This window comes from Vombatus ursinus, unplaced genomic scaffold (genome assembly GCF_900497805.2).
Source record: "Vombatus ursinus unplaced genomic scaffold, bare-nosed wombat genome assembly UNPS02014861.1, whole genome shotgun sequence".
Lineage (NCBI taxonomy): Eukaryota > Metazoa > Chordata > Mammalia > Diprotodontia > Vombatidae > Vombatus > Vombatus ursinus.
This window is the reverse complement of record NW_020954639.1, coordinates 14,490,688-14,514,693: the sequence shown is the minus strand read 5'-3', so window position 1 is coordinate 14,514,693 and position 24,006 is coordinate 14,490,688. Positions and strand designations below refer to the sequence as shown.

At 38.2% G+C, this 24,006-nt stretch overlaps 2 protein-coding genes across 8 annotated transcripts in view; one reads left to right on the top strand and one right to left on the bottom strand.

Moving 5' to 3' along the window:
- The window catches only part of ACBD5 (acyl-CoA binding domain containing 5), a 52,719-nt gene extending 36,550 nt beyond the window's left edge, over positions 1-16,169 (top strand). For all 3 annotated transcript variants that reach the window (XM_027841510.1, XM_027841511.1, XM_027841513.1), the window contains exons 9-13: positions 1,502-1,778; positions 4,355-4,554; positions 11,107-11,148; positions 11,404-11,513; positions 14,099-16,169. In XM_027841510.1, coding sequence (XP_027697311.1) covers positions 1,502-1,778; positions 4,355-4,554; positions 11,107-11,148; positions 11,404-11,513; positions 14,099-14,111 — 642 coding nt within the window. In that variant the 3' untranslated portion in view covers positions 14,112-16,169. The remainder of the gene's footprint in view (positions 1-1,501; positions 1,779-4,354; positions 4,555-11,106; positions 11,149-11,403; positions 11,514-14,098) is intronic.
- Positions 16,170-16,915: 746 nt separating this feature from the next.
- Positions 16,916-24,006, bottom strand: part of MASTL (microtubule associated serine/threonine kinase like) — a 36,705-nt gene continuing 29,614 nt past the window's right edge. For 4 of the 5 annotated variants that reach the window (XM_027841505.1, XM_027841507.1, XM_027841506.1 and 1 more), the window contains one exon: positions 16,916-18,133. In XM_027841505.1, coding sequence (XP_027697306.1) covers positions 17,976-18,133 — 158 coding nt within the window. In that variant the 3' untranslated portion in view covers positions 16,916-17,975. The remainder of the gene's footprint in view (positions 18,134-24,006) is intronic. The other variant, XM_027841509.1, reaches the window with a different exon arrangement.

Sequence of the window (24,006 nt, the reverse complement as noted above, 5' to 3'; positions counted from 1 at the left end):
TCATTCATTTATTCAGTAAACATTTATTAAGCATCTACTATGTTCCAGACACTATAGTAAGCACTAGAAAAATAGAGAAAAAGATCACAAAACTTCATGCTTTTTAAGTTAGCAAATATTTTCTACCTCACCTCAACCTAACATAACAGAGTGAATTTTATATTTTTGTGTAAATTGCAAATAGGCTGCCTGAATTACGTTATCTTAAATTTTAAGCACTATCCCTGAATTGTTGTAAAAGTCAGTTTTCAGTGTTCTGAATCAACTATTGATTAGAGAAATGCAAATCAAAACAACTCTGAGGTACCACATCACAACTATCAGATTGGCTAACATGACAAAACAGGAAAATGATAAATGTAGGAGAAGATGTGGGAAAATTAGAACACTAATGCATTATTGTTGGACTTGTGAAATGATCCAGCCATTTTGGAGAGCAATTTGGAACTATGCCCAAAAAGCTATAAAAATGTGCGTATCCTTTGACCCAGTAATAGCACTTCTAGGGCTATATCCCAGAAAGATCATACAAATGGGAAAAGGACCTACATGTACAAAAATATTTATAGCAGCTCTTTTTGTGGTGGCAAAGAATTGGAAATTGAGAGGATGCCCATCAATTGGGGAATGGCTGAACAAGTTGTGGAATATGAATGTAATGGAATACTATTGTGCTATAAGAAATGATGAACAGACTGACTTCAGAAAAACCTGGAAAGACTTGTGTGGTCTGATGCTGAGTGAAGTGAAGAGAACCAGGAGAATGTTGTACACAGTAACAGCCACCTTGTGCAATGACTAATGTTGATAGACTTAACCCTTCTCAGCAATACAAGGATCTAAGACATCTCCAAAGGCCTCATGATGGAAAATGCTATCCACATCCAAAGAAAGAACTATGGAATTTGAATGCAGATCGAAGCATACTGTTTGCTATTTTTTTTTCTTCTGTTGTGTTTTGTTTTCTCTTTCTGGTGGTTCCTCCTATTGGTTCTAATTCTTACAACATCACTAATGTGAAAACATGTTTAATAGGAATATATATGTATAGCCTATATCAGATTGTGCACCATCTTGAGGAGGGAGGAGGAGAAAAATTTAAAACTCAAAAGCTTATGGAAAAAAATAAATAAAATGAGCTGGAGAAATAAAAAAAAAAAAGCTGCTTTAGGAGACATTTTTAAAAAAGTCAGTTTTCAGAGTAATCTTAATGTTTAGGGTAGATGGGCCTTTTTATTATTAAATTGAAAAACTCTAAATAATTACTTAATAGGTCGTATTTTTGAATTACTTGTTTTTAAAATTTCCAGCCAGCATAATGAAGTTTAAATTCTGGCCCTAATCCTTAATGTGCCTGCCTGAGAAAAAATGTCAATATGTAAAACTTTCATCAGATTGAAAATTAATTGGAGAAATCTTTTTAGAAAAAGGATTTGCCTTCATATAATCATGAACATTTTATGGGACATTATTTTAATGAAATGCTGTTTTTGATTTTTAGTCTTCAGAAATCTTTTCATCAAGTAAAGGACCAGTTAGATATTCATCTCATTACTTGGGAGGAGATCACAGTCAACTATTGGAAAATTCTGGTCTTCCTGAAGAAGTTTGCATTGCCTCAGGAAATCTCCGAGTTGGAGAAATGCAGACGATTGCTATTGAAGGAAAAGGAGAAGTCAAATGTGGTGGGGAGGATGGCAGACCCAGTAGTGGGGCACCCCAGCGAGAGAAATGTGGTGGAGAGAAGGAGGAATTCTCTGGCATGCGGAGGGGGAGAGGTAGGTCTGGTCTGGTTTGGGTTTTTTTTTAATTTGTCTATTTCCAAAATTATGCAGTTGAATCACAGGTATCAGAACTGTCATATATGCCATCTGACAGCTGAGATTTCAATAAACAAACAGTGTCCAGCGCTTTGTGAAGCCCTGGAGGAGATACAAAGTGAGATGAGAGGCCTTTGCAGAGGGGAGGAAAGGCCGTAAGACCAGTGTCGATGATGTAAAATTCTGCAGAAGCCTTTTAGTGAATTGCCGAACAAAGATGTTAAATTTGAGGGGAAGGATGATAACAGACCAGACGGAGCTGAGGGATTTGGAAAGGAGGAAATGTGTTTTAGGCATGTGAATGAAGGCACAGACTAAGCAGCAGCAGCAGGGCCCAGGGCGTGATCTGGGGGTAGAGAGAAGTCTGGTCTGGTCTGGGGTGTTGAGTGAAGAGAGGCTAGAAAGGTAGGCAGTGCTACAGTGTGGAGGCTCTCTACTTATGCACAAAATGAAACATTTCAAAAGTTTAATTGATGCTTTGTGTTTTTACATCATAGCCATTTCCATATGTCCTCCTTCCCTGCTCCCACCTGTTGAGCCTAAGCCTCGTAACTAAGAAAAAAAAGTTAAGCAAAACCAGCCAGAGCATAACCTTTTGTAACAGCATATGTAATGTTCTCCACTTAGTCTGCCATCTCCCCAATGAAATGTGGGAGATATAGTTCCTCATCTTTCTTCTAGGGCCGAGGTCAGCAGTATAATCATACAGGGCTGTTTCATGTCATCATTTCCCTGACTGCTTATTTATCTCTGTGTCAGCGCATGTCCGTTTAGCCGTGGTTCCCTGAATTATTAATATCTTACTTCTTTTGGTGAAGTGATATTCAATTATATTAATTCCCCAGTTGATGGGTACCCACTTTGCTATTGAAGGTTTTTTTTTTTAACAGAGAATTGACATGACCAAACCCTGTCATCCTGATTCTTGCCTGATTCTCCCCTTTTGGCAGGCAGTATAGGGCACAGTGACTTTCTTGACATGGTAGGAGAGACAGTTCTATCTCCGTACTTCTTTGTGGAATCTTTGAAGTAGCCACGTAGCCACTCTGACTGTGCTCCTAGTCATGTGGCAAGCCAGCAGAGATTTTTCTATGCATGTCAGAAACTGAATTTCTCCTCCATTTTCCACAAAGCTAACCCTTCCAAACTCTCCCATCACTCAGTATGTCACCATCTTTCTGATCCCTCAGAGTAGAAACCAGAGTGATTTCCAAGTCTTCTGTCAGCCATTTCGTAAAAGCTACTCCATTGTAAATTCAGAAAATTGTTAATTGGTCATATGACTCAGGTCTACCTTTTCCTTTTTCATTTCCCAAGCCAGTACAGTAGTACAGTTTTTCATCCTGGACTACAACTAGAACATTTTAGTTGTTATGCAAATCAGTTATAAAAAAGAACATTACCACATTTTCCAAACAATATTTTATAGCAATATAAGTAACATTTATATGGCAATTTGAAGTTTGCAAAGCACTTTACATACATTGACTCATTTGAACTTCAACAATCCTGTGAAAATAGATACTACAGGTGTGTTATCAGACTCATTTTATAGATGAGGAAACCGAGGTGGCCAGGGTGACATGCTTGGTTGCAAAGCTAGTAAAGTCAGAGACAGGCATTGGACCCAGATCTCCTGAATGTGAAATCTAGCACTCTCTCCCTACACCATGCAGACGTTTGGGGGCGCTCAACATGTACCATCCCACAGAAAGAGAATTTCGTTTCAGTGAGTCTCTGGCGACTCTAACAGTGACTGAAATATCTTCAGTTTGATCCAGCCGACTTGTGTTATGCACCCCCTCTGCTGAACCCTGGGGCTACAGATATAAAAAGTAAACAAAACAATACCTTCAGGAAGCCCGTCTTCTAGTGGGGTGATGAGATACACACACAAATCCAAAGTTTCTGCTTAACTGCATTTTTCTTGGTTACGAGGGAAGATGATGTAAAAATAATTTTGAGTTAAATTTATTTAGGGGAAGAGAGAAATCAAGGGGAAGGTGTGGAGTGACACTGGCTTGCCTTGTCTAGCCAGAGCCAAAAGCTTCCAAGCTCTCCTTGCCAGGTCCCTTCACTAGGTGGTCTTTCAGGATGCATGTGCTCTCAGCTGTAATGCATCCTGCCCACAGGAATTAGGATAATCTTCTTGGCTATTTTTAACAAGTAACTCATTGCTCAAGAACTGAGTTTTGCTTTTTTGTTACCTCTCCTATAAAGCCCAGACTCCTCTGCCAACTGTCCTTGTTTGGCCTTCCGTTTATTTCATTAACCTCTCTTTTCATTACTTATTGCCTAATCCTCCCTGGAAGGTGGTACTTGTGAGAATAGATGTTAGGAATGGTCCTCTCACGTAGAATTCTTATAGCTCTGTGGCCTGTGCTAGGATTCACTCTCCTGTTTCTCATGAACAGGTATTAAGATTTGTGCATAAAGAAATGCAGGAGAGGAGAATTAATCACTCGTGGTTGCCTCCTCAGTTTTCTCAGGATTAATCTTTTCATTGTCTGCCTGTTTTGATTCCTTCAACACAGGCCACCGGATGCAGCATTTGGGCGACGGGCTTCACAGTGGACACATGGGCAGCGGAGGTGACGGGGAACGGCGGGGCTCTGACAGAGGATGTAGAGGCAGCCTCAATGAGCAGATTGCTGTGGCGCTCACGCGCTTGCAGGAGGACATGAAGAACATCCTTCAGAGACTGCACACACTGGAGACACTGGCTGCATCTCAGGTGGGAAGACGTTCCTTTTCTTGTCCTCTGATTCCTTCATCATTTTGTGCTATGTACCTGTGCTTTGAAGGTACTGAGTGCCTGCTTTCCTGAGAGATGGCGCCTGAAAGGGAAAGGAGGCAGAAGGGAGGGAGACGCTGAAGAGGAGCTCATTCAGTTTTGTCCCAAGCTGAAACGTGTAGTCGGGCCTAGAGACGACATTGAAGTTGCCGCTGGTGCTCCTGCCGGTCCCCTTACTGTCCTTGTGACCTTGGGCAGGTAGCAGAGCAGCACCTCCTTGCTCTTCTGGCTTTCTTTGGGGCCCCTATGAGCATGGCAGTACTCTAGGCTCTTGGAAGGAGGTTTTCAGTTGTTCATCAAAGAAGACATATTCCCTGCCTGTGTTCCCAGGTGTACGCCTTAAATACAGACGTTAGTACTTGGCTCTCATCACTGTGGGCAGCCCATCCATGCCTCGCATCCTGTGTTACTCAGGGCCCTGCCGTGGAGCTTGCAGGCGCTCCATCGGTTATGCCTCCTTCTTGTACGTGATTAATACCTCTTTTTCTGCTCACAAATCTCTGATGATGCCCTTTATGCCATTTCTTTGTTGGTAATGTGTTGCAGCCCACCATCTGCCTCCCTGTGAGTGACTTACACCTTTAATTCTTTGGAAACTGGGATTCCATGCCTTGTAACCAAACAGCATAACTGGAAGAGTAGTGATATTGAAAGGATGTGCCTTTGTTTCCCAGAGAATGGACCCAAAGAAGCTCTGGGTCAATAAAAGCACATGACACTTTGCAAAAGACAACTTGTCCAAAAGATTCTGCTGGGCCCAGTTTGTGGTCCATGTGCAGTGTTTTTTTCTAAGGTGTATGTACTGATGGACCATGGGCTGGCTACCCAACTGTATAGCTTAGTTTGGACAGTAAGGATTCTGCATGCCTTTAGTTTTTCCTGTGTTTAGATTGGCTAAAGCCTTTGGAGTGATTATGGATTCTACTCAGGAATTTTTGCCCTATCCTGTGGCTTGATGCAGTCAGTGCATCATCATCCATAAACACAAGCATCTAGAGAACTTTACCATTCATCAAAATTAGCATTAGATATCCTCTATTACATTGACAAATACTTTTAGTGCAGAGACAGACATGTTCTTGTTTTTTATTTCACATGATATAACTAATCAAAGGATCATCACATAAAGATATCTTTGCTCTTACAGCTTTCTAGCAATCACGTATGATCTCCACATGTGTGGGAAACATCTTATCAGTGGAGAGCCTTTCAAGTTGCATTTCATTGTACTAAAATCAAATGCTTTTTTATAGTCAACCAAAAAAGAAACTCAGTGGGATTTTGTATTCTTTAACCTTCCAGTGAGTTTTGTGACTGTAAAGACGGGGACTGTGATAAAGTATTTATGAAAGCAGAATGTGACTAAATGGTGGTCTTGTCCAGAAGTGTAGATCGCTTCACCTTGTGCCCGATACACCGCAGATACTTAGACTTACTAGTAACTTCCAGGTTTTGTATGACTCTGACTCTAGTTCCTTGGTACTTGACCCAGTTCTTTCTAGATGCCTGCGAGATGTTTTCTTTAACATGGGAACTCTGGGTATTATTCGTTATATTCCTGGGATTTTATCCTTTGGGTTTTCTTACATGATGTGATAGGTAGAGTCTTTCCATTTTTACTTTGTCCTCTGGTTCTAACAGGCATGGGCAGTTTTCCCTTATAATTTCTTGAAATAGTGTTTAGGTTTTTTTGTTTCTGTTTTTTTAAATCATGGTTTTCAAGTAGTCCAGTGATTCTTAAATTATTACTTGACTTGTTTTCCAGTGCAGTTTTCATTATTAGGTATCATACATTTTCTTCTATTTTTTTTAGCCTTTTGATTTTGCTTCAGTATTTTTTGTGGTTTCATGGAGTCACGGATTTGCATTTGGTTTATTTAGTTTGTATGGGTTCAATTTCTTTGATAAGGCTGATCATTTTCTCTTCTAAGCTATTTATTCTCCTTCCATATCTTGTGGAAAACCCATTTTTCCTTTTGATTCTCTGCTTACAGTTGGTATGGAGTTAGATTTTTGATGCTGGTCAGTGTTTTCTTAGATCTATTCCTCTCTAGCTTTACACTGAGGCTTTCTGGCCCTCTTGGGGCTTTCTTTTTTTTTTTTTTTGGTAAGGCAATTGGGGTTAAGTGACTTGCCCAAGGTCACACAGCTAGTACGTGTCAAGTGTTTAATCTGAGGCTGGATTTGAACTCAAGTCCTCCTGACTTCAGGGCCGGTGCTCTATCCATTGTGCCACCTAGCTGCCCCCTATCTTGGGGCTTTCTTAAAGGAGCCCTCTGCCCTTGCTGTCTTGACACTGGCTTCGCCAGACTCTGTTCGAGAAGAAGGAGGACAGCTGACCTTTTGTGCAGATATAGGGTAGAAGTCACTGTAGTTGCTCTTTGAATTTCTTGCTCATCATTCAGTGTGGGCTTTTCTGGAATAGGTATGTTGACGTTGAACGTCCTAACTTCTATTCAGACTGCTGTCTGGGCAGAAGTAGACTGTCCTTTCTAAATGTATCTCCCACAGGACCTAGAGTAGTGTAGACATAGTAGGCACTGGATGGTATTTGTTGCACTGAATTGCATTATTATTCCTGAATCCCTTGGTTTCCCTGTTCAATTTAAGGGGAATGTGGTTTGTAAGATAATGAGAGTGTTCTTGGTTGAAAGGTGCCATGCCTACACAATATTTTTGTAATACCTGCAACATTAGAATGACTGTCACTTGTTGAGCCAGATTCTCCCAGCATTAGTCTATTATTTTGTGCACCAAAGCCATAACTGAATGATTAATACCACAGTGGGCTGACCAGTTTACCTCACTTTGTGGAGGGAGTGGTACCTGTTTTACCTAGTCTGAGCTGGTTTCCCTTTGAGGGGGTGGTAAAGCTGTTCTTGGGATCATATTTGTTTTGTGTCCTTGTTGCCTGAAAAATAAAAGACCTCACCTATCCCATGGTCAGCTGGGGATCAGAGGTTTTAATGGAATTCTCCACTGCCTTGTGGAGAACCTGCCTTTCTCACCTAGCACCCAGTTGCCATGGTGAATATTCAAGTGAAGGGATCTTAATTACTGTCTTATAACCTTATCATCAGTAACCTTTTAATCACTGATTATTAACAGAGTCATTTTTGTTGCGTTTTATAATCCACAAGGATCTCATTGTATTTTTCTTAAGTATCTATTTTTAACATTTTTTTTTTAAATTGAGCTCAGAAATCTCTTCCTCCTATCCCTTCCTGACCTATTGAGAAGGCAAGCAATAAGATATCAGTTATACCTGTGAAGTCATGAAAAACATTTCCATATTAACCATGTTGGAAAGAAAAGGGGAAAAAAGGCAAGAAAAATAAAGTAAGTGAAAAAATTATGCTTCAGTCTTCACTCAGAGTTCATCAGTTCTCTTTTTTGGAGGTGGATAGCATTTTTCATCATAGGTCTTTTGGAATTGTCTTAGATCATTTTATTGATTAAAATAGCTAAGTCATTCATAGTAGATCATCATTACAGTAGTGTTGTTACTATATACAGTGTTCTCCTGGTTCTGTTCACTTCATTTTGCATCATTGCATAGATGTCTTCCCAGATTTTTGGAAACTACCCTGCTTGTCATTTTTTATAGCATAATAGTACTCCATTACAATCATATACCATAGCTTGTTCAGTCATTCCCCAGTTAATGGGCATCCCGTCAGTTTCCAATTCTTTGCCACCACAAAAAGAGCTCTTATGTTTTTGTAAATCTGGGTCCTTTTCCCTCCTTTTTTTTTTAAATCTCTTTGGGATACAGACCTAGTAGTGGAATTGCTGGATCAAAGGGTCTGCAGTTTTATAGCCCTTTGGGCATAGAATGGATGGACTAGTTCACAACTCCACCAACAATGAATTAATGTCCCAGTTTTTCCAAATCCCCTCCAGCATTTGTCATTTTCTTTTTCACCTCATTGCATTCTTATCCAAATCACTGGCCTGGCCTGAGTTATGCCTGGTCCAAAATACATTCATAGAATATAGAATCTGGCTCAATATTTTATGCACATTGTTACTCTGAAGCAATAAACTGTAAACATATTTTATTTCCTCTAGTATTCCTCAGACCAGAAATTTGTTGCCAGCCACTCTTCACCACTGTGTGTTGTCTCCTATTCTTTGGATGTCTGCTCTTCAAGCACAGGGACTGTTTCACTTCTGTATCTGTAATCACAGTATGTCTAGCATAGCCCCTAGTGCAGATCAGGTACCCCTTTTTTTAAAAAAAAAATTTAAATTTAGTATTTTATTTTTTCCCCCAGTTACATGTAAAAACAATTTTTAACATTCCTTTTTTAAAACTTTGAGTTCCAAATTCTCTCCCTTCCTCCTCCTCCCCCCTATTGAGAAGGCAAATGTTTCTGAATAGATTATACATGTGTAGTCATGCAAAACATATCCGTAATAGTCATGTTGTGAAAGAAAACATAGGGCCCCCCTCAAAAAAAAAAACCTCAAGAAAAATAAAGTTTAAAAAGTATGCATCAGTCTGTATTCAGACACCATCAGTTTTTTCTCTGGGGTGGATAGCATTTTTCATCCTAAGTCCTTCAGAGCTGTCTTGGATCGTTGTATTGCTGAGAATGGCTAAGTCATTCTCAGCTGATCATCTTACAATATTGCCATTACTTTGTACACAGTACATTTCACGTTGCATCAGCCCATGCAAGTCTTTCCAGGCTTTTCTGAGAGCATCTTGCTCATTATTTCTTATAGTGCAATAGTGTATAATATGCATACCACAACTTATTCAGCCATTCCCCAGTTGATGGACATCCCCTTCCTTCTAATTCTTTACCCCCAGAAAAGAACTGCTATAAATATTTTTTGTACATATATGTCCTTTCCCTTTTTGTTTCTTATCTCTTTTGGGATACAGACCTAGTAGTGGTATTGCTAGGTCCAAGGGTATGCACGGTTTTATAGTCCTTTGAGCATAGTTCCAAATTAGAGCAGGCCCTTTTAATCCATGTGTTTTCATTGATTAATTGTATCCACATGATCATATGGTTAAAATGTGAAAATCTCTTCTTAAGATAAGTAAAGGTAGACTAGAGAAATTGAGGTAGCTGTGCCAGAAAGAGCCCTAGTCTTGAAGTCAGGAAACCAGAGTTTGAGTCTCACTTCTCCCATTTACTAGCTTTTTGGCACTGGTGAGTAACTTTACTTGTCTGGGCTTCAGTTTCCCCACCCATAAAACAGGGAGGGATTTGAATTAAATGACTTATAAGTTTCCTTCCAGTTCCAAGTTCCTTGCGTCAGGGGCAAAGCTAGAGGTAGGAGAGGGCTCCTCTGGTGTCTGATATGGCATTTAGTGACCCAGCCTAATCTGCCACTCATTAAAGCAGAAGCACATGTACTAAGCAGCTATAGAGTAGCAAGATGCAGTCTTTTTTTATTTTTTAAAAAATAATTTATTTATTTTTAGTTTTCAGCATTCACTTCATAAGATTGTGAGTTTTAAATTTTCTTGCCCCTCCTCAAGAGGGTGTGCAATCTCATATAGGCTCTGCTTATAGATTCATATTAAGCATATTTTCCTACTAGTCATGATGTAAAAAAGAATTAGAACTGATGGGAGGAACTGTGAGAATGAAGCAATAAAACGAAACAAAACAAAAGGAGAGCAAATGGTGTGCTTTGATCGGCATTCAGACTCCACATTGCTTTCTCTGGATGTGGACAGCATTTTCCATTATGAGTCCTTTGGTATTGTCTTAGATCATTGCATTGGTGAGAAGAGCCAAGTCTATCAAAGCCAGTCATCGCACATTGTGACTGTTATTGTGTACAGTGTTCTCCTGGTTCTATTTCGCTCAGCATCAGACCATACAAGTCTTTCCAGGTTTTTCTGAAGTCTGCCTGCTCATCATTTCTTATAGCACAATAGTATTCCATTACATTCATATACCACAACTTGTTCAGCCATTCCCCAATTGATGGGCATCCCCTCAATTTCCAGTTTTTTGCCACCACACAAAGAGCTCCTATAAATATTTTTGTATATGTGGGTCCTTCTGCCGTTTTTCTGATCTCTTTGGGCTACAGACCTAGAAGATGCAGTCTTTTGTAAATTAATACTCACATGTCATCTCTCTCCCCGTGAGTTTTAGAACCATGCCTTGAAATACCAGAGGACAGTAGGCTCCTTGCTGGCTCCAGAGTGTGGCTCATGAGGACTGGCTAGATATTTGCCAGTCTGATCAAGAGACCTGTTAAGTTCCAGGTTTGTCTTACAACTTAAGGTATAAGAAACAAGGAGAAGAGCTACTCTAGATTTAGTCCTGACCCATAGGGAAGACCTGGCTGGTTGAGTGAATGGGGTGGAACTTGGGAGAAAGGGACTGTGTTGTCCCAGAGTTCAGACACAGTATTTTTTTCAACATGGTTTAACAGCTTATTGAATGCAAGTTGAAAAAGTATTGCCACATTACTCAGTTTACCATGTTTCTTATTTGCTTTTGCTTCTTTTTGTAGGCAAAATCATCAGCATTGCAGACTGATAATCGGCCTCCCTTGGTAAGAGCCTTTTCTTATGAGCATTTTGAAATATCAAAAAGAATTAAAAAAGTGTTATTTCCTATTTCACCATAATCGGAAGGAATTCTACCTTTTTGATCCCAGAAAAGTTCTGTGTTGTATTGATCTAAATCTGAAATACTCATATAAACTTCATGATCACTTTTAAAATTTTGAGCACTTTAAATAAAATGTAGTCTTATGTCTGACCGTAACATTTGCTGATTGGTGACAAGTTTGTTTTGCTTTTCTTAGAGACCATCGTGGTGGCCATTTGAGATGTCTCCTAGTGCATTGACCTTTGCTATTGTATGGCCTTTTATTGCTCAGTGGCTGGTACACTTATATTATCAAAGAAGGAGAAGGTAATACTAATTATTGATAATTTTGTTATTCAAAATAATGTTTAGTTCCTGTCAGAATGACTACAGTAATCATTGCCTACCTTTCAGTGACTGTTGAGGGAATGTTTGTTTTATAGATACTTAGTGCATTGCCACACTGAAAAACTTGCGTTGAACATGAGTACTAAATTTGACTGAAAATGAGATTTAATGGGGAATATACTCTTTTGATTTCTTCATCTGTTCTTTGGAAGCCTCTTTCACTTTGCACAGTTGTGGTTTGGCAACTAGAAAGGACAAAAATAATCTCACGCCCCAGAGCTTTGCGGCAGTGCTTATTGTGGAAAATCATGCTTACTTGGGGGTGTTAAAGAGAAAACAGGGAGGAATCCAATGGGTAAAAAATGTCCTCTTGCACCCAGACTGTAGACTAGCTTGTTTCTAGTGAAAGTCTAGGCTTGATCGTAGATGGCACCTCAGCTTGGGTCATCTTCAGTTCAGAGGGTCTCTGGGGAGGGGTCAAAAAATCGGACATTATCAGACTGAGGGAGTTCTCTGATTCAGGCCTCCAATTTCACTAAAGGATTCTAAGTGCAGAATTGAATTGACTCTTAAAGTGATCCTAAAACTGATCTAAAAGTGGCAGCTAGGTGGCGCCATAGTGCATAGAGTACTGGGCCTGGAGTCAGGAAGACTCATCTTCTTGAGTTCAAATCCATCCTGAGACACTTACTAGATGTGTGACCTTGGGCAAGTCACTACCCTGTCTGCCTCAGTTTCCTCATGTGTAAAATGATCTGGAGAAGGAAATGACAAACTGTTCCATTATCTTTGCCAAGAAAACCCCAAATGGGGTCACAAAGAGTTGGGCACGACTGAACAGCAACAACTGACACAAATTTCTTTGGAATAGGGATGACATGAAGCCAGATCTTTGAAGTTTTATATGTGTGCGTGTATTTATTTTTCCCAGATTCTGAGCTCTTTTTCTGTAACCAAAATTTCCTATATTTAAATCAATGCATATTATAACAGTGTCTAAGAATTGTTTAAATTTTATAGTTTATAAGAAACTTCTCCACAAGCACTTTCTACCATACCATACAGCCCTCGTGGAGGAGAAACTTAAATGCTGTTGGGGCAGTGCATACGTATGTGTACATATACTCATGTATGCCTAGCTCTGGGTGACCTGGTTATCACCTGCGATATATGATGTGGGAAAGATCTCCTTGGATATACCTGTCCAAAAATAAAACTTAACCATTTCTGAGTTGAAGTTTCTACTATTGGAGTCATTCTCGGGTTAGTTTGGGAAGGTGAGTCTGTTACGTAAAGGAGGCTATTTATTTTAAATTTTTATTGATGCCTTTTGTTTTTATATCACATGAATTTCCAAATATATGCTTACCCCTCCCCTTACAGCAAAGATTAAAAAGGAAAAACAACAGATAAGCAAAACATCAGCTACATCTAACAATATGCAAAATGCCACGCTGGTAGTCTTTACTTCTGTAGAAGGTAGGGAGGTATATTTTTCTCAGCTCTTCTCCAAGGCCAAGCTTGGTCATTTTTATTATAATTTAAATATCCAGTTTCTTTTTCCTGTTCTTTCCATTTACATTTCTATAGTCATTGTAGATAATTTTCTTGGTTCTGCTTACTTCACTCTGCATCAGTTCATATTATCTTCCCATATTTCTCCTCAATTCTTTAGAAACTATTCCTAAAATGCCCATGTCACGCAGAGAAAAGGGAGACACTCCAACCCTTTCCCATTCCAATCAACCACAGATTCTTTATGGATTAAATAGTTATTACCCTAGACTAAGTCACAGAAGACTCAGTCCCAAGTAAATGGATTATGGGGCAGATAACTAAGAAGGTGTTTTCAAGGAGTGCAAAGATAGAAGAAAAGTTGGCCAAGAACGTGTCAGTGACTCTGGAGTAGTACTTTAAAATAGGCAGTCTTGGACAGAAGAGGCAGAATGAAACATTGAGCATTGAAATTATCGATGGTACCTGGTTAGGGAGAGAGAAATCTGGGGAGGGGGCCCTGTAGGTTGGTTGTACCACAAAGGGATAATTGCTCTGCTAAGCAATTCATCTATTCAGTGTCCAGGAATCCTGAAAAAAAAAAGATATTTAAATTATAAATTAATTATTAAAGAGGCTTCTAGGTGGCACAGTGAATAACGCAATACTGGATCTAGAGTGTCAGGGATACTTTGGACACTTACTGGCTGTATGACCCAGGGCAAGTTACTTGACTTGTCTGCCTTGGTTTCCTCATCTGTAAAATAGGTATAACACCTATCTCCCAAGGTGGTTATAGGGATCAGGTATTTTTTAAGTGCTTTGCTTAAAGCACTGTATAAATGCTAGCTATTAGTTCACCTTTTTCAGCCACTTATAGTTGAGTATTTCTTGTCATGCGAGGCAGTTTTGTAATAATTGTTTGCAGTGCTAATGTTTTCCTTTTCTTTTAAACTGTGTGATTATGACACCTGAGCAGTGTTATTCTTAGGGTTCCTTCGGGTTGAAATGTTTAAATATTCACATAGAACTTAGGCTAATTGACATTGGCCTTTTCTTTCTTTTCTAAGGAAACTGAACTGAATGGGGGTGATTTTGCTTTATCCAAGACTGCTGGGCCTCAGAGACATCCGAATGAAAAGGAGCGTGGTGCGCTCCCAGGAATCGCAGGCTCCCCATGACTAGACTTCGCTTTTGTTACGTCAGCAGCCTCAGTGGGGTGGGGTGGTGTTGGGCTTTTGTTCTTTTAGCACTACAAAGATGTTATCTTCAAGACTAAATAATATTACTGATACTTGAATGATCATTCTCAACTAGATGACAAATAGCATATATAAAATTATCCCACCCTTGGACTTGAAGGACATTAAATTATTAATTATTGTTTGGTAACATATTTACCTGATTATCTCCAATTGTAGAAACATGAACTGCTTTTTCAGCACACAGTGATAATGAGACCAGATTTTTGTTGGCATTTTGATTTGGGTTTTTTGGTTATGAACTAATGGTGGGGATGGGAGTGGGAGAGGAGGATGTGACTCAGGGGCAAAAACCTAGATGTCAAATGAAAATAAATTGACTTATCTTAGTCCCTGAATTACTATGGCGAAGGACACGTTGCCAAAGAAAGCTATTTCAGAGTTCACTTTGTGGACTGCAGAGTGCTTCCTTATCCAAACATGGGGGGCATTTAAAACCCTGATCTTGATTTTGGCATCTTCCTTCACTACATAGGTGGGTTCCAGTGCTCCCCCCCCCGGCCAGAGTGGAAGTGACTTCCGTCGTACTCAGATCTTTTGGTTTCTAGAAACAGTTCAAGGGAGGTGCATGTCCTGCGTGATAGAAGTGATGAGTTGGGCTTGATGTTTCAGAGTATAGACTGATGCTGCAATGTACAAATAATAGTTTGATTCAACCACCTATACGTATTCCTTGGTAATCACTTTCTTTAGGGGAAGTACTAGTTTATGCACGGGGTGCTTTGAAATATAAAACAAAAACTTATTTATACTGGTCTTTTTTTTTTTAACAAAGTACAGAAAACTCATGACTTAACAGTTGCTCAACAGATGATTTCAGTAATTCATGTTGCCATGAATAAATCACTTAACCTCTTAGTGCCTCAGTTTACCCACCTGGGGATAATATTTGCAATGTACCTAACCACAGGGATGTTGTGAAGATAACGTGAGATATTAGGCATCTGGCTGCCAATGATTAAACTATACCTCAAGTGACAGAAACTTTCAAAGGCATGGCAATGTTTGGGTTTTGAGGACAGAAGGATTTGAATTGGTGCCCTGGGAAGCCCTCCTTTGGGAATGATTACTTTTATGTACAAAATGATCCTTGTGACAGGAAAAGACCTTGGCTCATTCTACTAGCATGTGCTTTAAGAATCACTGATAAAGTCATGGTGTCACATATTTACATCAGAAAAATGATACCCGGCACAGCAGAGTGCTATACTGAGGACAGTGTATTTTTAATCAGAAAAACTAATCTAACCCTAATTCACAAGGATGGCCTTTTTCTAGAGGGAAAATATATATTTTTAACAGGCATTGCCAAGTCCTTCCTTTTCCTTACGTATCCCTAAGCTTTTTCTTTTATCCCATCTTTGTGAAAGGGATTGATTGCTAACATCTGCCTAAGAAGCAAACAAGCAAAAATTACCTTAACTTTCTGAGAAAAAATAAAAGGTCACTGAATTGCATATGGAAAAGATCAAACCTATATAGATGAAGTAGCTGTAAAACTTTATTTTCAAAAAGGGTAGTAAAATTAGGGGCTTCTCTTAGTGTGATGGGGGACACAAATGACCTTTTTGGCTAGTTTAATCAGACTTTTCGAATGTAAGCAGCTGTGATCAACTGCAGGTAGTCCAGGGGTTGTCATCTCTTGGGGTTAATACTTTCTATCCTGTCCCAAAATCTTATTTTGTAGTTTGAAAAGCACTTTGCACACAGCTCTTGTATATAAAAAACAAAGATGTAATTTTAGGATTTAATGTTCATGCTTTGTTTAACAAAACCTGATTTTAAATTGACAATGGTATTTTTTTTAATGAAATATTTCTTCTCTTCAGTTTCTTTACTGTAAAGCTGAGTACAAAATAAAACCAGTAATGAGAAATTACTTTGCCTATGTTCTTATAGTCTGAATTAGAATTCAGAGGCTCAGTGAACAAGCATTTATTAAGTACCCACTGTGTACCTGGCTTTGTACCTGGTCCTTGTAGGGAGAAAGACAAAGAAACAGTCCCTGTCTTCAAGGAACATACATTCTACTGGGGAAATAGAATATGTACACATAACTAGATACAAAAGATATACAAAGTGATTGGGGGAGGGGGAAAGGCAGGCAAGGCCTTAGCTTTTGGGGACCAGAAAAGTCTTTGTGTGTAGCGAGCTGAGCCTGTAACAAACTGGAGAAGGGAGAGAAAGATTCAGAAAGGCAGAAGTGATTGAAGAGTCCACTCCAGGCACAGAGACTAGGTGAAATGTGGCCAAGGTAATATTTGAGGGACCATAAAGGGTGTGAAGACAAGAGCAGTGGGTCAAGGGAAGGTTTCTCTAGAATTGGGGAAGAACTACAATTTGTAAGGAGACACAAGGCAAAAGAGGCACAAATAGGACGAAGGAACAGGAGAGAAAGCTGAGAAGCTCTGAGCATCTGATAAGGGAGAGTGAAATTCCAACAGAAGCATTCACCACATGCAAGTCACTGTGCTGGGGCTGGGGCTACAGAGGTAAAAAGTTAGCATCCTCTCCCTCCAGCAGCAAACATCAAAGCACAGTAAGGTTCCACCACATCTTTCACTAACAACTCATGCTTCAGACAACTGTATCTCTAACAATACTTAAATGTAAAAAACAACAAAAAATGTTTAAGAACACAGCTTTTAATTGTCTTCTCTATTAGCAGAGAATCTACATTCAGCCCTTCAAATTTGACATTTGCTTTTATCTTTTAACAAAGTGCACAAGGTTTCTGAACAAAACAAAGATGAGTTTTTTCAATCTACGTTTTAAATTTTGATTAACACTGATTTTTAAAAAACCGGTACTTTCTCAGACTGATACATGAACTATTAAAATGTGTTACAATTAATTTTATTAGTCATTTTAGAGGTAGGCTTTAATGTTGCTTATGAGTATTTTTTTCGAATCATTTTAAATAGACAAAATATGAAAACACTCTTAAAACTTGTAAAAATACTACAAACGCAGGAAGTTCAAAGTTTTTCAGCAACACTACTAAGCATAATACCTAGCTATAACTGACCTAGGTTGGTAATGCATACTTCTCTTTTTCATTTCAAATTCCTCAAAAGAATTACACTATGAAATGAAGGGAGTTTTCTGCTGGGTTAGGACATAAATCTTGACAGTATATTTTAGACACAGCCTGAAAGTACTGGCCTTGAGAACAGGATTTTGTTACTAACCATATACAACCTAAATAATGTTTAAGTACATCCATGATATATTTTTCATTGCAAACAATTCTAGAAACTGGATGCATTAAGAGCAGCAGTTAAGGGGGAGGGAGGGAAATCAGGTTCACTCTCTCTAAAGTGATATTTCAGTTTTGCTAATACCTTAGCTTTTGTAAAGTGCAATAAAAATAAAGTGGAAAAAGGAAATTTGAAGATATGTACAATAATTATTTCTCAGATTAAGATAAACTATTGATTTTTGTAACCTGAAACAGATTGAAAAAATATAAATTTAAAGTCATACAGTAATCTCTTAGATGAAGATAAAACTAGTGATTTTACAAATTTGTGTATCTGTAGTCACTATAAAACAAAAGCAGACTGATCCAAATTAACATGCAGTTTTCCTTAACCTAGTGACCTAATCTGGCATTACAGAAAATGTAAGCCCATTCTTAACACAAGGTTGATCAAATAGGAAAGTTAGTTATCTCTTAATAGAGCTATAAACTAAATCCTGACACAGTCAAATGCTGAGCATTGTTCCTGGCTTCAAAGTAGGAAGTGTCTGTTTCATCATCTGGTTGTGGTATGAAAGGCATCGTTTGATTTGGTAGATTCTCCCAGTCGACATCCCTGAAGAGAGGATGCTGTCTCAGCTCTTGAAAAAAGAAAACAAAAACCCAAGTATAACATCATCACTAAAATTCTGCTTCACTCAAAATGTTTTCATGTGAAAACATTAAATGAAAATGTCTCCCAATGATATTTTTCCTTACTGTGGCACTCCCATTTCATAGAAGCGTAAAATGATTTTTCTATAATCAAGTTCTATAATCTTCCACTTTCCCAGGCACCACCTACCCCACTGTCAAGTGGGAAGGTAGAAAGTTAGGTAGCAGCCTACCCTCCCTGCGATAGCCAATCATGGAACTTCTTTCCAACACAACTACATCCATCCTTGTGCCAACACTCCTTCCCTCTGGCCCCATTCTCCTCTGTATGAGTCCCACCCTTTCATCCCTCCTTCAGGGCCCAGAGTACAGCCTATGTCAAGAATTTTGCAAATCTTAAAGTGTTATATACATGCTAGCCATTATAAACTACTGCCCAGTTACCCTCAGTAGCAACTAAACAAGTGGCACAGGAAAAACTTATTTCCTCCCCCTCCCAGGGCAATGAGCACTGAATAAAAAGCCACCACCCTCCTCTTCATTTTGGCCTAATGAGCTGTACAGGATCAGCAGACATGGAGGGTTTGCATGATGCACTGTAGATCTTATCCCATCATCTTTCGCCACAAATCTATTCCTCTTCTAAGTTTCCCTATTTCTGTACAGGGCAACAGCATTCTTCCTGTCTCCCAGGTTTGGAGGCTCAGCGTCATCCTGGCCTCCTCATTCGCCTTTACTCTACAAAGTCCATCATCAGATCTTATCACTTCTAAGTCAGACATTTCTCACATCCATCTATCTCCTCTCTATTCACAGGGGCCATGATCCTCATCACACCTCCCACCTGAATTATTTCAAAAGCCTCCTAAAAATGGTTCTCATTTTCAATCTATCCTCCACTCAGCCACCAAGGTGAATTTCCTAAAACATATTCCCGACTATGTCATTTTTCTACCCAAATTCTAATGGCTTTCCCTACTGACTCTACAATCAAATAGTATTTCATCTTTGTCTCTTCCTTTTAAACTTCTATTTTTTGTATAAGTTTTATTCTTATTTTTTAGGAGGCAATTGGGGTTAAGTGACTTGCCCAGGGTCACACAGCTGGCATGTGTCTGAAACTGGATTTGAACTCAGGTCCTCTTGACTCCAGGGCTGGTGCTCTATCCACTGCACCATCTAGCTGCCCCCTCTTGTATAAATTTTACAATGTATATAATTATTAGTATAGTAGTAGAGGAATATAATCTTCAAATATGTAAATACACACAAGGGTGGTACATACACAAAAATTTTCTACTAACCATTTATCTATATGCTTAAATTAAAAATTGTAGAAAGGTTCCTTATGGTCCAAAAGTATTATATTAAAGTAGATAAATTGTTCAGCCATTCCCCAATTAATGGGAATCTACTTTGTTTCTATTTTCTTGCTACCACAAAAAGTGCTGCTATGACTATGAAGCAATGTGACACAGTGAAAAGAAAGCTGGCCGGCCAGGGAGTCAGGAGAGCTGGGTTCAAATTCCATCTCAGACAAATACTGACTATGTGATCCTCAGCAGGTCACTTAACCTCTAAGGGCTCTAGGTGACTCTAGTATATAAAGTTGCGGAGGTGATAACCTTTTGGTAGAGGAAATTGGGAACACAAAGAAAACTTCTTTAGCTGCCAAACAAAAAGAAGCAAATAAACTAGAAAACAAGTGACTATGAATTGGGCATTGGAAAAAGCCCACTGAGGAGAGAAAGAAAAGATGATGTGGATAAAGAGATACTATCACTTCAATATTGTTTTTCTGAAAGTAGAAGGAATGATGGTTAAAAAAACAATATAGCATCGATAGCATGCATTCAAAGAATTCAGATTATTAACTCAAATCTCTGAAAGAGTCATTTCAACCAGGATTACTTTGGAAATTTGACTTCACAACTATGTGCATCCCCAGCACTTAGCACAGCGTCTGACAAACGGAGGGCATTTAATAAATGCTCGCTGACTTTCAGAGTGACACTTTTTTAGACCATGGGTGAAAATCAAAGCACCAAAACATAACCATTCTTCTTGAAACAGCAAATGTGCTCCTGAGAAAAGAAGAACAGAGTTAGGCAGGGAGAGAGGCACAGGACTAACCCTAAGGCCAGGGGAAAGTGGAAGCTTTCCTCATCTTTCTGCATTGGAGAAGTTCCTCCAGGACGAGGAAGGCAGTTATGAAGAGAAGGTCGCACCGTTACTACCTTGCAAATGTCACTCAGAGGCTTATTCATGGACTTTCTGCTGCACTGAAAGCTTAACAGTTACCAGCTAGCTATGTCTAGGTAAAATCTGACACCCATTGAGACATTTTAGGTCTTATCAGTCAAGACTGCTCAGTAGAGCAATCTTCTTAGCTCAAGTCCCTATTGCTGTAAATGTTATCAGTCTTTGTTAGCAGTGCTGCCTTTCTGATTTTCATTGTCTCTGTTCTTCTGGCAATTGCTTTTTCTTGGCTTACTGTACGGTGACATAATCACCTTCAGTACAATAAGGCCTAAGAGCCCAATGCTAAAAGAATGGCAGCAGAGCATGAGGCTGTATTTTCCCTCAGACTCTCACTAGCCAGGTGACCTTGGACAAAACACTTAACCTCTCAGACTCAGTTTCCTCATCTGTAAAATGGGGATGACAGCACTAGTCTTACAGGTTGTTGTAAAGGTCAGATGACATAAGATATAAAACACTTTGCAAACTTTAAAGTCCTATAAAAATGCTAGCTATAATTACTGTTGTTATCTTAGCCTAATCTCAGAAAAAGAAACTGAATAAGTCATAAATGAACTGTCAAAGAAAAAAAAAGCCCAAAAGCAGATGAATTTGTAAGTGAATTCTACCAAACATTCAAAGAACAATTAATTCCGACATTATATAAAGTATTTGCAAAACTGGAAAAAAGGATTCTAGCAAATTCCTCCTATAATACAAATCTGTTCTTGATATCTAAACCAGGAAGAAACAGAGAATGAAAAGTAGAGATCAATATTCCTAATCAATCAAAAATTTTTTGAAATAAAACATTAGTAAAGAGGTTACATATTAGTAAAGAAGCAACGTAAGATGAAGATTAAACACTATGACGAGGTTGAATTTCCATCGAGAATGAAGGGCTGGTTAAATATTAGGAAAACTGTAAACACAACAGACCACAGTAATAACAAGAACAATAAAAATCATGTAATTATATGAATAGGTGCAAAAAAAAAAAACCAACACCAAAAAAACAACTTGTGACAAAATACAATGCCCACTTCTATTTTTAAAAAAAGAGAGACAAAGAAAAACAAATATAACTATCAAACACTCTTTATAGAAAATAAGGCAAACCTAATAATTGGGTGGACCAGACCAAAATACTAAAGATGAAAATACCGGTTAATTTAATTATTTAGTGTCCTAATAATCAAACAACCAATAGATAGATATGATAGATATCCCACTTTGTAGGGATTTATCCCTTATGAACTATCAATAGATAGTTTGATTAGTTTTTTAACGCATTCATTTAATGCAACTCACTTTTTAGAGTTAGAAAATATAATAATGAAATTCAGTTGGAGGAACAGATCAAGAGTCTTAAGGGAAATAATGAAAAGAACAATGGGAAGAAAGAGGGCCTCAAATGAAAGCAGTAATTATCAAAACTACTTGGTGTTGGTTAAAAAAATAGATTTCAATCAGTGGAACAGATTAGGTACATAATCTACTGAAAAAAAATATAGTGTTTGATAAACCCAAACACCCTAATTTCTGGGGCAAGCACTCATTATTCTAAAGAACTGCAGGGAAAACCGGAAAACAGTTCAGCGGAAATTGGATTTGCACCAAGACCTCACAACATATCATAAGATACGTTCAAAATGGATATACATTCTAGATACACATTATAAACTAAGGTCACATTATAAACTAATTAGAGGAGCAAGAAAAGAAATATTATTTATACCTGTGGACAGAGGAGGAGTTGGTGACCAAACAAGAGATAGAAAGAACACACACAAAAAATGGATAATTTTTCTTCAAAGAACTGAAAAAATTTTGAACAAATAAAATGCAGTTAAAATTAGAAGAGAAACAGTTAAGTAGGAAAAAAATCTTTGTAGAAAAGTTTCTCTGATAATGGTTTCATTTCCAAGATATGAAAAGAATTGATTCAAATATATAAGAATGACAGTAATATTCCAACAGATAAATGACAGATAAAGAATAGAAAGATAAAAATAAAGGAAAGAACATGCAGTTCTTAAAGGAAAAAAATCCAAACTATTAATAGTCACATGGAAAAATACTTGAAATCACTAACAAGAGAAACATTCATTAAAACTATTAGGTTTCACACCTCGCAACCATCAGATTGGCAAAGATGACAAAAAAGGAAAATGACAACCGTTGGAAAAGAATTAATGCGCTACTGGTGGAGCTATGAACTGGTCCAGTTGTTCTGGAAAACTATCTTAAATTATACCTAAAAAAATCACTTAACCATGTATACATTTTTATCCAGCAGTACCACTACTAACAAAGAGATCAAAGAAAGAAGGACCCCATACATACAAAAATATTTCTAGCGCTTTTTTTGTAATAACAAAGGACTAGAGACTAAAAGGGAGTCCATCAATTGAGGAATGGTTGAATCAATTATGGTATGTGGCATTAAAAAATTAATTTTAATTAAGAAATGACAAAAGGGACGGTTTCAAACTTGGACAACTTATATGAACTGATGCAGAGTAAATGAACAGAATCTGGAGAACGATTTGCACAACAGCAACACTGGTAAGAAGAAAGATTTGATTCTGATCAATGCAACGACAAAATATACTTCCAAAGAACTAGAGATGAAATATTTTATTCACCTCTTGACAGAGAGGTGATGAACTCAAGATGCAGAATCAAAGATCTACTTATGGACACTGTCCATGTGGGGATTTATTGTACTTAACTATGCATATCTGATACAAAAGTTTTATTTTTCTTTCAATTTGCAGCTAGGAATAAGGTCACCAAAATGGAAAAAGAACAGTAAGCATTAAACACACACACACACACACACACACACACACACACACACACACACACGGAAGAGAACAGGTCACTAAGAACATAGATAACAAATAGATCAGGTCTGAGTTTATATATACTTAAGAAAAACAATCTGTTCATAACATAGATTTACAGCTTCATGGACAATTCTACTTTGCATAAGGAAATATTCATTTTATTTGGCATTGGTTGAATTCAGAATTTTTAAAAGAAAGAAAAAGAAAAGCAACTGAAGCACAATATTTCTACGATCAACATAACAATCTTTTTAGCATTCTAACTCCCAGCACTTTGAACAATGCATTTGACTATAAATCTTTTTGGGAGGTTTGGTGTATCAATTCTTGGTTCTTTTTTAATGTAAGGTGCAATGGCCCAATTCTTCAAAAAGTGATATGTACAAAGAATTATTATTCTGTAGAGACCAGTCTTCCTCAGAAGACTGAAAAGATAAAGCATAGACTGACTGCATAGTACCTTCCATATTTTATAGGTGCTATTTCAATGCAGCTATTAATTTCAAGTTGGTGAAATGTAGCATGCAGAGTCAAAAAGTTTTTAAGGTCTAAAGCCTACAGAGCTGCTGAGGGCTCTCTTTATCTCTTTCTAAAAAATATTTTTCAATCAATAAGCACATATTCTTCCCTGCCCACCTCCCACCCCTATTTAAAAAATAGAAAAACATCCTTGTAACAAATGCATAGTCAAGAAAAACAAGTTCCCACATTGGCCTAAACACAAATGCATCATCTGGCACCCTGTGAGTGTGCTTCATCATTGGTCC